This window comes from Stigmatopora argus, chromosome 19, assembly GCF_051989625.1.
Source record: "Stigmatopora argus isolate UIUO_Sarg chromosome 19, RoL_Sarg_1.0, whole genome shotgun sequence".
In the NCBI taxonomy this organism is placed as follows: Eukaryota; Metazoa; Chordata; class Actinopteri; order Syngnathiformes; family Syngnathidae; genus Stigmatopora; species Stigmatopora argus.
In genome coordinates, this window is record NC_135405.1 from 2665591 (window position 1) to 2680286 (window position 14696).

The window sequence follows — 14696 nt, forward strand, 5'->3', positions numbered from 1 at the left end:
AAAACAAGATCAAGGGTACGGCTTATATGTGCACAAATTAGACTTGACATGCATGAAACTGCAAGGTGACAAAGACAAAACTCCATAATGCAAGACAATGCAGCCTACTTATTTAAAAATAGAGAAAAGATAAACAGATAAAATGTGAAGCCAAATTTATTTTGACGTCCATGAATGAAATTCAAGATGAAAAAAATGAACCGTATCGTGCATAAAACGTGAAAAAACTCACTTGTGCCTGCCATTGCTAGCTCAGGGTCCCGCCATCTTATCGTAGTTAAATGTGCTCTGACTGGCCAGACGTGAGTAGTCTTGATACATCTGTTCATAGAGTTTACCATGTCAATACATCCCAATAGTTGTTAAGGCTGATCAAAGGTCTTGCGGTCGATCATAAAAATATCAGCCTTGATACCTCCGTAATGTGTCTCGCTTGCTATTATTGCACCCAGAGACTTGGTAAAAACTAGACCACTACAGACACACTTTGTGGTTGTACTGCTCAAATGACTTCCGTTTTCATTCGTGTACGTTAGAGGTAAGATCGGACCGAAAAAATCAGACCCGACCCGGACCAAACCCGAGAAATTAACTTGATTTGCAGGCCCAAGCCCGACGCAAACCAGAAATTTCATATTTTATTTGTGAGAACTCACTCGGGAATCCCGAGTCTTGCAGTCGATCATTAAAATATCAGCGTGGGACACACATTATGCAGGAATAGAGGCTGATATTTTAACGATCGACCGCAAGACCTTCGATCAGCGTTAACAACTATTGTATTGGATGTGCTGACAGGGTAAAAGCTACGAACACATCAAGGCTACTCGCGTCTGCCCAGTCAGAGCGCGTTTAACTAGGTAAGACGGCGGCGCCCTGAGCGAGCAGTGACAGGCACAAGTTTTTTCACGTTTTGTACAAGTTTTTTTTTTTTCTTGAATTTCATTAAGACGTCAAAATAAATTTTGTTTAGCGTTTTATCTGTTTATCTAGTCTCTATTTTGAAAAAAAAGACCGTATCGGCCGCATATGGCATTTCGTCCTTGTCACCTTGCAGTTTCGTAAATGCCGTCTTTTGATGCGCATATAAGCCGTACTCTCGATTCATTATTTGTTCGACAAATGCGGCTTATATGCAAGTAAATACGGTATATCTATATACACATAGACATACATATATTTTGATAATAATGGAAATGTATTGTTATTTTTTTAATGTTGTTAATTAGGCCCAAATTGGGAGCGATTGTTTCAAATTTTGGCATTGTCACTCTCATGGTAAAGAACTGAGGATCTGGGAAAAATATTTTGCGGATAATGGAGACCAGACATGGCGGCGATAATTGAAAAACTGCGAAGTAGGAACACCTCTATAATAACTAGCATACTACATGTTTTTGCGCCTTTACAAAAATACAAATACAATTATCAAGAAGTGTATTTATTAAATATTACAGTTATAAGCATATAAAAGACTAATGTATTAATATCTAAATATAATCTTAATATAAAAAATGGTAAATACTTTAAATACTGTACTCACAGCGAAAGTAGTTCCTCCGCTTGATAACAATAAAAAAATAAACTGGTTAATGTGAGTTTTAGTCGAAGTCCAAGTCCGTTATACTTGTATAATGACAATAAAGGCATTCAATTCAAGTCCTCCTGCACAGTCCAGTAGCAAGAGGACCTTTAAGGGCAGTCCCCTTAAAGCGAGGTCCATCTTTGCGTTTGGGATGAAACAGTTTAAGAACCAGTTGTTTGTGATGGCTTTCTTGATCCCAGCTTCCCTGTTGCTCATGCAGTAGACAGGCATCAAGGCTTTGTTCTTGTTTTTTAAAGCATGAGTACGGTCAAACTTGTACATTAAGGCTGGCTGTACCATGAAGCCAGCCACCAGCATTCCCACACGATGAGCATCAAGTGATCCTTGTGAACCATGAACCCTGGCACTTTCAGTTCATCTTTGAATAAGAATGTCCGGGAAGGCATACTCTTCCAAAAATGGCCAGTCTAATTGATGTTAAAAAGTTGCTCCGGAAGTTAACCATTCTCCATTTATGTGAGGGAACTCTTCCTCGACGTACCGTTTCGCTGCCTCTTGGTCTCCTGAGGAGGCTTCCCCTTACAGCAAAAAACTTTGTAGACCATACCTCTCCTTAAACATTTCAAACCAGCCCTTGCTTGCAATAAAACCACGAGGCTCACTTGCGGCACCAATACGAGGCTGAGGTTCATCTACCTTGTCGTCGTCAGGAGCTAAGCTATCATAAAAGGTCTTGGCTTTGGTTCTATTCATGTTGGTATCCAGAGGTATCTTCTCCCTACAGTCCGAGGCCCAGACCGATAGGGCATTCTCCATCTTAACGAAGATTTAAATTTATTCCTATTGGATTTGATTTCGTATCGCGCACATCACCAAATGGAGGTAAACGACGCCCAGCCTATTCCAGGTTTGTTTAGATTGGATTTCATATCGCGCACATCACCACGAGGAGGAAGACAACGCCGAGCCTATTCCAGCTTTGTTTTGGATTGATGACAACATGGGCAAAGCCATCAATTTGGCAACTGTCTTGACGGTGTCATGTCCATGTACAAAACCATATTTGTAAAAAAAAACGAGGAGTCACAACTCCCCATCACCATGTTCCTCGTGCGCCAAAAACCTCCTGTAGAAGGTCCTGAAGATTCCATCGATGATCCAATGCCTCACGAACCTGATGAAGAGGCATACATAGTGGAGTTATTTCACAATCATTTAAAATATATATGTTTTAGTACATTCTTCCTTTATGCATCTAAACCAGGGGTGGCCAAACTGGTCCTCGAGGGCCGCTGTGAGTGCAGGGTTTTGTTCCAACCAATCCAGCAGAGACACTTTGACCAATGAGATTTCTGCAGAAAACAAGAATCACTTGACTGATATCCACTAATTGCACTTGTAGGACACCAGATTGGTGAAAAGGTGTACTCTTGATGGGTTGGAATGAAAACTCGCACCCTCTGCGGCCCTTTGTGGAATAGTTTGGACATCCCTGATCTATGCAAAAGAAGCTGAAAGCATACCGTTCCACTTCGGCTGTCAAATTTTCATGCTGTAGGATATTTCAAATGGGTAGAACATTTTCCCCGAACAAACTTACATTTATTTCAGGGAGAACTTCAGGAGGTCATCAATATGGCATACAGTTTGGAACAACGGGTCCAGGAGTTTGATGACAACATGGTTGAGCCATTGAATTTGGCAATCTTCTTGACAAATGTCATGTCCTTGTAAAATAGCATATTTTTACAAGAAAAGAATATGTGGTCGCCATGTTCCTTGTGCACCAAAAACCTTGCAGAAAGAAGCTCCTCCTTCTGCCCCAACAGCACCACTCGAAGATTCCGTCGATGATCCAATGCCTCTCGAATCTGACGAAGAGGACTTGGACTAAAGCTCCCAATAACCTGTTTTCTTTTTTTTTAAATCGAGCGGAGAGGAACTGTTTTCACTGTGAGTACAGTACTTTAAGTATTAACATTTTTTCTTTATATAGATTATATTTACATATTAATTAATACATTAGTATTTTCATATGCTGTAATATTTAATAAATACACTTCTTGATAATTGTACTTGTACATTTATATAGGCGTGAAAACATGTAGTATATTATGGAGTAATAATATGGGTGATCCTACTTCATGTTTTTCGATTATCACGGCATGTCTGGTCTGCATTATCCGCGAGATTCAAAGGATTACTGTATTGTTTTAGGGCTAAGAAAAATATTTTTCAATATTTCGCAGCACAACTGTTTTTTAGATAAAATTCATGTTTAACCAGAATTATGCGTACCTTCATATAATAATTTTGCAGGAATGTCTTTCAGGGTTGGCTTTGATTTCCCAGTGATCTTGCGTAGCTCTGATGACACAGAGTCCAGCCTATCAACTCCCGAAAAGCAAATGGTCCTGGTGACAAATCCTTTTGCTCTGGAGATCGATTCAGGAATTGCATCCGTTGCAGGTAACAAGTGCAGTATTTTGTTATTCTCAGGAAGCAGCATAAAAATAGAAAGTTGTTTGGTTTTCGTATGATCTTCGTTATCCAATATTTGATGCAATTAACTTTTTTCTAAATCCTGCTATAACAATAGCTGACCAGTCATATGTTAACAATGATGACTTAGAGGCATGCCAAAAGTCAGATATCGAATTAGGAGTGCGGCAGCCCTCACCCGCAGTTGAATCCATCTAATATAATAAAAATGACATTTGTAGTTTTGTATCCATATCTATTTGTAGCCATATCTCCCTCTTGTACCACACCTGAATCAAATGTTCAACTCATCAGCAAGCTGTCCAGAAGCTTGATACCGATCCAGATTATTTGATTCAGGTGTGTTGGTGGAGGGAGATATGGAACCGGACTTGGCCACCCCTGACTTAGGGAATGTGGCTCCCATTTCTAAAACAAATTCAAGGAAATTTGGAAATTAGCTCTGTTTTGCACTAGACGCCCAAGATTTAGCAAGGTCCTTCATGGTGAACATTAGCACTCCCAAATTATGAAATATCAACCTCTGAATAATGCAAAATTCTTTATGTAGACAGGGTTATCTAAGGATTAATGGATTGGACAAAAACTCGAAAAGGATACAATGTAGAGTGAAAGTCCGTTGATGGTTCACTCGCGTATTCGTCCAAATGGTCCAAGAGGTAAATAATGGAAACAGAGGCAGAAATGTGACAACAGCTCGTTGAGTTTAATTTCGTAAGTAGAGGTACGACCGTTTATGTATGTATGTGTGTATATATATAGAGAGATATAGATATAGTTATAGAGATAGCGATAGATATATACAGTGGGGCAAATAAGTATTTAGTCAACCACCAATTGTGCAAGTTATCCTACTTGAAAAGATTAGAGAGGCCTGTAATTGTCAACATGGGTAAACCTCAACCTTGAGAGACAGAATGTGGAAAAAACAGAAAATCACATTTTTAAAGAATTTATTTGCAAATCACGGTGGAAAATAAGTATTTGGTCAATACCAAAAGTTTATCTCAATACTTTGTTATGTACCCTTGGTTGGCAATTACGGAGTCCAAACATTTTCTGTAACTCTTTACAAGCTCTTCACTCACTGTTGCTGGTATTTTGGCCCATTCCTTCATGCAGATCACCTCCCAGAGCAGTGATGTTTTGGGGCTGTCGTTGGGCAACACGGACTTTCAACTCCCTCCACAGATTTTCTATGGGGTTGTGATCTGGAGAGTGGCTAGGCCACTCCAGGACCTTGAAATGCTTCTTACGAAACCACTCCTTTGTTGCCCTGGCTGTGTGTTTGGAATCATTGTCATGCTGAAAGGCCCAGCCACGTCTCATCTCCAATGTCCTTGCTGATGGAAGGAGATTTTCACTCAAAATCTCTCAATACATGGCCCCAAACATTCTTTCCTTTACACAGATCAGTCGTCCTGGTCCCTTTGCAGAAAAACAGCCCCAAAGATGCTTCACAGTGGGTATGGTGTTCTTCGGATGCAATTCAGTATTCTTTCTCCTCCAAACACGAGAACCTGTGTTTCTAAAAAACAGTTATATTTTGGTTTCATCTGACCATAACACATTCTCCCAGTCCTCTTCTGGATCATCCAAATCCTCTCTAGCGACCCGCAGACGGGCCTGGATGTGTACTGGCTTCAGCAGGGGGACACGTCTGGCAGTGCAGAATTTGAGTCCCTGGCGGCGCATTGTATTACTGATAGTAGCCTTTGTTACTGTGGTCCCAGCTCTCTGTAGGTCATTCACTAGGTCCCCCCGTGTGGTTCTGGGATTTTTGCTCACCGTTCTTGCTATCATTTTGACGCCACAGGGTGAGATCTTGCATGGAGCCCCAGATTGAGGGAGATTATCAGTGGTCTTGTATGTCTTCCATTTTCTAATAATTGCTCCTACAGTTGATTTCTTTACACCAAGCATTTTACCCATTGCAGATTCAGTCTTCCCAGCCTGGTGCAGGTCTAGAAATTTGTCTCTGGTGTCCTTTGACAGCTCTTTGGTCTTGGCCACAGTGGAGTTTGGCGTGTGAGAGACTGAGGTTGTGGACAGGTGTCTTTTATACCGTTAATGAGCTAAAACAGATGCTATTAATACAGGCAACGAGTGGAGACCTCTTTGACAGCCAGAAATCTTGCTTGTTTGTAGGTGACCAAATACTTATTTTCCACTGTAATTTGGAAATAAATTCTTTAAAAATCAAACAATGTGATTTTCTGTTTTCTTTTCTTGCACATTGTCTGTCATGGTTTACGGTTACCTATGTTGACAATTACAGGCCTCTCTAATCTTTTCAAGTAGGAGAACTTGCACAATTGGTGGTTGACTAAATACTTATTTGCCCCACTGTATGTATCCGTGAGGAAGTGGCCGGGCAGTTCGCCCTGGAGGGGCGACGGCGATGTCGCAGGCCGTCTCAGAAGAAGAATGAGTCGCAGGAAGAATCGCAGGCTGCCTCGCCCTGGATGTAGGATGTTGAAATTGAACTCAGCTTTCCTACAATTGTGATTAGTCACAGTTATTTTGTGATTTAACAAAGAGGGACAATTACTTTTTCGCAGAGGACCAGACAAGTTTGAATTTTTTTTCTGCCTTGTTAAATAAAATCATCATTTAGAAACTGCATTTTCTCTTTCCTTGGGTTGTCTCTGTGTCATACGAAAATAAATTTGATGGTTTGAAACCGGTGTGTCTGATAAATATGCAAAAGACAGAAATCAGGAAGAGGCAAATACTTTTTTGCGGCACTGTAAGTATCCGCAATTTATTTTTAGATACAATAATCCCTCGATTATCGCGGTTAATGTAGACCAGACATGCGCGAAAACGACAACGAAAAACCGTGAAGTCGAGTCACCCCAATTAAAATAAAAAAAATGTTGTTTTTTTTAACTTCAGTGCTGAATCCTAGTAGCAAGCGGAGGACAGAGGAGTGGCTTCCGCTTGCGAATTTCAGCGTGGATTTTCACATTTTTATGAGCTTTTAAAATATATATATATATTTTTTTTTAATTTTATTTTTTTTACTTAAATTTTTGTTTTTTTTTTACTTCAGTGCTGAATTCTAGTAGCAAGCGGAGGACAGGGGAGTGGCTTCCGCTTGCGAGTTTCAGCGTGGATTTTCACATTTTTATGAAATTGAAAATTTATTTATTTTTTTACTTAAAATATAGATATATATATTTTTTTAACTTAAAATTTATTTATTTATTTACTTCAGTGATGAATTCTAGTAGCAAGCGGAGGACAGGGGCAGAGGGGCACATTAGGGGGTTTTCACATTTTTATGAACGTACAAAAAAAATTTAATTAAAAAAAAATTCCCCCCAGAAAAAAATCTGCGATGTAGTGAAGCCGCAATAGTTGAAGCTGCGATATTCAAGGGATTACTGTAACTATTTGGGTAGAATACATATTTTAGCGGGCGGCCTGAGCGGTTCAGAAAATTAGATGAGATGAGATCATTTTAGCTGGTCTTTTATTTCGTATATCAATATACATATGAATTTGTTTGATTTAATAAAGTTCAATGAAGTTCAGTGCTTGCATTATTATTATTTATCCACTTACTGCAAATGAATATTGGCTCCAAATATCGCATATGTGCCTCCTCTAACTACCAATAATCAGTATCAGTCCTTAAAAAACCCATATTAGTTGATCTCTACTACGAGTAAGTCATTGTTGCCAAACAGAAACACAGTCCAAACCAGTCCTTTCTAAGTTCTAAATAAAGCATTAATATATAAACACCTATGTGTTTAGTACTTTTACCTACTCGCTATTGAGTGGCAAGTAATAAGTTTTGGATTTTCGAGATGAAGTTTTGAGGGTTGATATAGGCACAGCATTTATTTTTCACATCTTGGTATGTTGATGCAGTCTTTTACACGCTTTAACTAGACATCGTTTTTTTTCTTTTCTTTTAAAAGGAAACTCAAGACACGCTTATTTGTTTAGGCTTTTGTTTTGTTATACTACTATGCAAAAATGCAGTTTGGCATAACTGCAACGAAAGGGAATTAGGGCTGACAACAGTAATTAAGGGCGGCAGGATTTAGCAAAGTGCTAGTTGGGTCAGTATGCTATGCACTGTAGTTTGTGATTTAAAAAAATAACAATGAATTCTACAGATGGCATGGGGCTGAAGGCATCTTGCTTGGAGCCATGTGTCTTGAGCTGTTTTTGGGGTTGTGAGGTCAGTGTCCTGCAGCGAGCATTGCAGACCCACCATTCTGGCCCCAGGTTTTCCACCCCGCGTCATTTCCGAGAGGCACTGCACCGGTCTTATCAGCACTTAGAGACTTTCTTGTATCCTTTTATAGATGCGATTTTGCACCATAAACAACTTACATGAAGTGGTCATATTTCTAGTTCTTGTTTTGTCTATTCTGATGAGTGGCCCTTTAATACCAAGGATTAAGCCTCATTTGCACCCCCAAAGAAATGTGCCCCTCTGCCATAAACACTGGCCTGCAGCCAATATATCCTGAAATGTAATTTTTCATCATAGAATTCCTGATCGAGAATCACAAACCATTAAAATTGAGGAAACTTTAATGGAGCTGTCTTTTGTTTACCCTTTTTCAATTATTTCTGTACAAGATCTGTTTGGCTCTTTGACACATTTATTATTAAGAATTGGCAGTGATGACAGAGAAGAATTTTTCACTCATATTCCAGCTGATCAAGGAATCAACGATTTCGGCCCAATGCCCAGACAGCGCTATCCTCTGGTGGCAGTGTTAACCTTAGCGGAAAAAAAAGCCAGAGACTCATACAATATTGTGAGTTGCCAGAATATATCACCATCAGTTTTCAGCAATAATAAGGATGTAAACCTCATCTCGGGGGAAACCCAATTCTGGAATCTTTCAGGTTGCCAAAGTCACTGTAATTCACGTACCAGATCATCAACACAATCTTTCTGCAAGGATCCTCTTCCAGTACCTTCTCACTTCACAAGGGAACGTGTACGAGTTAAAGGTATGTTATGTTGTCAATTTGGCAAGTTGTTCCTTCTCTTTAATTTGCACCAGTTATTGAAATGCACTGGTAAGCATCTTTTATTTTAATATTATCTTTAAACATTTCCAAGATTAATCAAATTGAGATTATTGTTTGCTGAACAGACTTCAGCACCCCTTGACCCTTGTGAGGATAAGCAGTTCAGAAAAATGAATGAATGTTTGAACCCTCCTGCAGGCTCTCTTCATGTCAGCAAACAGCAGCTGTCAATCTGGTCATCCTGATGCTGACCTGATTACAAATCCCAGTGGGCCAGAGCGTGAAGAGGAAGCTAAGGAAGAACCAACATCACTGGTAGAGGATGATGGCGAGCAAGACGATGAAGACTGGTCAGAGGGGCGGGGCAGAGACTGTGTGGTGTGTCAGAATGCAGCAATCAACAGGGTGTTGCTTCCCTGCAGACATGCTTGTGTGTGTAACAGCTGTGCATTTCATTTCCAACAATGCCCCATTTGTAGGGCTTTCATCCAAGAGTCCTTTACTCTTACTCTTCCTCCAGCTGCATCCCAACAATGAACTATATGTACAACCCCTGGCAGAAATTATGTAAATATCAGTCTTAGCAGAGGTTCAACTAGTTGTTTTATGATGGATAGTAATGTCAATAATACACAACAAGTCAATTTCAACGTCAACTTTCTGCCTTTAAGAAACACAGTGTTTAAAAAATGGGACACCTCAATGATGGGGTATACAAGTTCAAATGATCTACAACCGCCCCCAAATGTATCATGCAACAAATAGAAGCCCAAATATGTAAATGTTTGAACATTAGAGTATTATTTTTATCTGGAACTGTAATATTTAAAACAAAATGTAACAGCTTTGAAATGTTTTATTGCCTCAAATTTAAACGAGATGAGTGGTTTTATGAAATGCTTCAAATTACTCACTTTTTGACAAGGCAAAATGAGTTTACTGTCAAAGGCCAAGATTAAATTCACAGCTAGATCAACAATTATCACAAGTGTATGCAGCACTGACGCAATGTGTGAAAGAACAGATGAAAGATTAAAGAATGTGATCATTTACACTGCACCAATAACAGAAATACAGTCATACCTCTACTTACGAATGCCTCTAGGTAAGAAATTTTCAGGTTCTGAATTTTTTATATGCAAATGAGTGGCTCGAGATACGAAAAAGATCCAAGTTACGGAATCCCCCAAAGGTAAATGCATTTGAAAAACACACATAGGGAACAGGTAAAAGTCTAAAATGTAGTACAGTGGTACCTCTACATACGAGCAGCTCTACCCACGAGATGCTCGAGATACAAGGAAAATTTCTAGCAAATAATTCGCTCTAGATACGAGAAAAATTTAGACATGCGAGAAAGCCAGGTGGCCATGACATGAGAGGCTGTTTATCATTGTAGCGCACTGTCTTTTTTTGCTGCATCTCTTTCGTGTATAACAGATATCTACGAGCACTGAACGATTTATTCACACGAGTTTCTCCTACACATGGACCAGAATACGCACAACGCCCATGCGCGGGCAAAAAGAGGGCTTTCTGGGTAATTAAGTACACTCGTGCACACAACACCGATAGCCAATGGCACCCTGTCTCAGAATATAACTTCATTACCCACAATCAGTACGTGGGTAGGCTGAGCTGTTGCATTTCCTGTTATTCATTTCTTAGCCAGTTAGCTCCCGCGATCACTCATTCAAGACTACTTCTCGTTGGCAAGTGGTCGTGCGTTATCCTATTGTGAGGACATTTGTGTGCATCATTTTCGGAATATTTTGACGGGAATACAACAGCAAACAGCCCATCGATAGCGAACGTGAGGGTGGAGGGGGGTGGCAAACAGCTAACCCGGCCAGAACGAAGGTAAAAAAAATTCAAACTAAATTAGAATTCTGTTTTGTGTAAAGTTACATTAAACGTATGTTTGAGTGTCTGTATATATTAATCCAAGTTAATTCAAATTTGTTTGTCCGGTTACCAGTGCGCTGCCGCCCTCTCTGTGCGATTCTCTCTCCCCTTCGCGAAATCCGTATAATTTTAGTACTATTAAACACATTTTAGTAGTATTAAAACACTAGTTATGTGTTACTTTGTTAATAGATGGTGAATTAGAAGAAATAAAACATTTTTCCAATCCAATATCCTGTTTTTGGTGTTTTTTCAGAGGATTGGAACGAATTAATTTGATTTTAGTTCATTTCAATGGGAAATGTTCGCTCGAGTTACGAGAAGATCGACATACGAGCTCAGTCCCGGAACAAATTAAGATCGTATGTAGAGGTACCACTGTACAAAGTGGACGGCTTTAGGCCCTGGTAGAACGGGCTCTTGCCGTTATCTGGCGGACAAACACGGGTATTACGTCTGCCATAATAACAGCCGTGGAGGGAACTATTTCAGCAGTGCAGGGCACATTTTCTTATGCTTTATTTATTTTAAGACAATAAATCACTTCCTTCTAATTTTCTCTCATTTTTGTGTGTTTCCTCACAACTTTCATACAAAATTGGGACACTGACCAATTTTAAAGGGTTTAGTTGGCAGTTGTCTGAGGACCGTGAAACGAATTAGAGAATTTACATATAAAGTACACCTCTACTTACAAAATTTTCAAGTTCCGAAAAAAGTTCTAGAACCAATTAATTTCGTAAGTCGAGGTACGACTGTATGCTTATGACAACTGTACGCAGCACAAACAAATAGATAGGAAAAGTGATATAATTTGCACACACACAAAAAAAGAATAAACAGTATGTACTAACAACAGAGGATATATGCTCATGACAAGTGTAGGAAAAGTGAAGTCGTGCAAAAGAACAGTTTAAACAGTGTAAGAATTTTAACAGCTCTTAGTGCTTATGGCAACTGTATGCACCACAGTCGTGACTGTAAAATCTGAAGGAATGTGCAAAGAGATGCTGAAATATGGTGCAGATATTTATAGCACTTCTTGCGAGTATCCCAAATTGACATTTGTATTACTAGTGTCTACCCAATGCTCATTTGAAATGTTTCATTAGTGATGTGACTGGACATTCAGCTTTAATAGGAAATCAAGGGCCAACTAAACAATACTATACAGTCAAAACACTGGAAGTAGAGTAGTCACCACACATCAATCAAAAAGAAAATATTGATTTGCACAATTTTACCAGTTTATATGTTGCAAAGAAAATCCTGAAAGACAATTAATTCTTCAGTTTTGACAATTAACTCATTGGCTGCCAATGACCGCCTACTGAAGCATGAGCATTTAATTCTAGTTTAAAATATTTGAATGTCTATCATCATTGGGAGGGAACACTCCAAGGTTTAATGCTAGTACAAAATATTTTTTTTGTCAGAAATATATTTGTTTCGCAAAATAAATGTATTTTGATATAGGCCGCAGAAAATATATTTACATTTTCAGCATAGAAATCAATAATTGAAAATTATTGCAATATATTTCTAAATCCAGTTTTTAATATTTTACAAATATTCAAAAGAAAATTGGTGTGTAACTCGCTAAATTTATCACATTTGGTTGCCTTTATAATTGAGTTCTGACATTGAGGGGGTGTACCGTCTAGAACTTGCTCTATGGTGCAAAATGCATCGGTACGCCACTTTAAGGAATTAAAATATATTTCAATAATTGGGTGAAAATTATATTGGCGCTTAGTGTGAGAAATTTTTAATATTTCAATGGGGAAAAATAGATTTAAGCCCCAAAATTAAATTTTGATGACCCCTGGGACTGCAACGCCAAAGTTCCCATCCAAAATCAAGAAGAAAATTGCGTTTTTTGGGTTCCTGGTTGTAGATTTATAGGAAAAAATAGAAAACTATGGGGAACATTACGAAGGAGCATTGGATGATACGACACGAATCTCCCCACCGCTTCGTTCTTCTTCGACAAGCACACAAGCAGCCCAGCAAGCACCGGTAGCTCCTCTATCTGACCGGGGAGAGATCTCACGCTCCCATAACAATGATGGAATGCTCGGTCTGGAGTGTTGCCTCTTCTCCCGGCACTATCGTCCAGCAGAGGCACGGCTGAATGGCTCCAAAGACGTCTAGGACTAGCACAAAGAAACCTAGCCACGTGACGGGTGGGGCCGAGTCTTCCTGGGAAATCATTAAGAAATACCAAAATGCAATCAAAAAAGACAGAAAAGCAGCAAAAACGCAAAACGAACAAGAACGGACGGAGATACCGCTACCGGCTGCCATTTGAACGGCGCCATCTTGGTTGCAGTAGCAAAAACGGATACAGACACAAGAAAAAGACCTTGTAGAGTTGTATAAAACTGGAACCACACACAGGAAGTCTTCCACAACATGGGGAACTTCTGCAGACTGTGACCGAGGTTGAAAATATGCAGTCACTCTTCCAAGCTTATCCGCACAGTCCCTCAGTAATTTGGAGCTGAAGAATCAACAGTAGAAGAGTACAACCCCTCGACTCCGTTTCCGGCCTGGTAAGCGCCGACAGCTCTTCCATCTTATCGGGGAGGGATCTCACTTTCCCCATAATAATAGATGGAATAGTTGGTCTGAAGCGTCGCTTCTTCTCCCGGCACTTTTGTCCAGCTCCGGATTTCCAGTGGCATTGAGGTGTTGCTCCTTCTGCTGCGTATTGTTCACGTGTCTATGACAGCGTAGGCATTGCTGAATGGTTCCAAAAAAGAAGTAGCAGAAAGAAGCCAGGCAAACAGAACAAAGAATGTTGTAAAAACATTAAACTAAAAAGTATAAAGTACAAAGTAAAGTAAAAACGAACATGTTAAGAAATATTAAAATGTAATAAAAAAGATAAAGGCTGTAAAACACGAAAAACAAATAAGTGGAGAGCTACTGCCACTGGGAGTTGCAATTTTAGATAGTGTCTTCTCCAAGAATAAGAACAAAGCAATCCGATTTTTAAACCAACAGGTGCTCTATTAAAACATATATCAGAATAATTAAAAAAACTTTTTTTTGTTGCACCAGTTTTGATTTTGATACATCTTGAACTTGAGGTCTCACAGGTATGATTTGAATGATTAACAGTGCTCTTCATCCCTCTGGCTCCAGCTTTCTCTGGTTGGAACCTTGTATTGGTCCATTTTAATAAACTTCCACACTAGATTTCAAATTGTTCCAGGCTAGTAGCCTAGCAGGCCATGAAACATTCATGTCTTTCAAATCCAAGTGTCATTTATGATGAGACACGAGATGTTTTTTTCCACATAAACTGACTCGTTTTCTTTTGTTGTGTTATTTGAAATGTTTGCATCTTAACATTCAAAAGAAGTTGCATGTTTACCGTATTTTTCGTACTATAAGTCTCACCGGCCAAATAATGCAGAATTAAGAGGAAAAAATATATAAGTTGCACGTTTGGGAGGGCTTTTTTCCATTAGATCAGAAACCAAGAACAAACATACGTTAAAGTAACAACCCTAAAATAGAAAGAAACAGACAAAATAGGCATCTGTTTAAAAAAAAACGGAACAGGCTGTCATGGTCAGAGGGGACAAAAAGGCATACAAAATCGCACTTTGATATTAGTCGCAGGCCCAGCCAAACTGAAAAAAGTGTGACTTATAGTCCGGAAAATACGGTAACTTATAATTTGATAAGTACTTTCCCTTAAAAAAAAATTTACTGTGTATTTGGT

The 14696-nt window shown here is 39.2% G+C and overlaps 1 protein-coding gene across 5 annotated transcripts in view; it reads left to right on the forward strand.

Moving 5' to 3' along the window:
• The window catches only part of cgrrf1 (cell growth regulator with ring finger domain 1), a 41620-nt gene extending 30429 nt beyond the window's left edge, over positions 1-11191 (forward strand). For 3 of the 5 annotated variants that reach the window (XM_077587911.1, XM_077587913.1, XM_077587910.1), the window contains exons 2-6: positions 3879-4015; positions 8182-8359; positions 8688-8835; positions 8927-9034; positions 9254-11191. In XM_077587911.1, the coding sequence (XP_077444037.1) occupies positions 3879-4015; positions 8182-8359; positions 8688-8835; positions 8927-9034; positions 9254-9592 (910 nt within the window). In that variant the 3' untranslated portion in view covers positions 9593-11191. Of the gene's footprint in view, positions 1-3375; positions 3500-3878; positions 4016-8181; positions 8360-8687; positions 8836-8926; positions 9035-9253 lie in introns of all 5 variants that reach the window. The other 2 variants (XM_077587912.1, XM_077587914.1) reach the window with 2 other exon arrangements.
• Positions 11192-14696: the final 3505 nt, after the last annotated feature.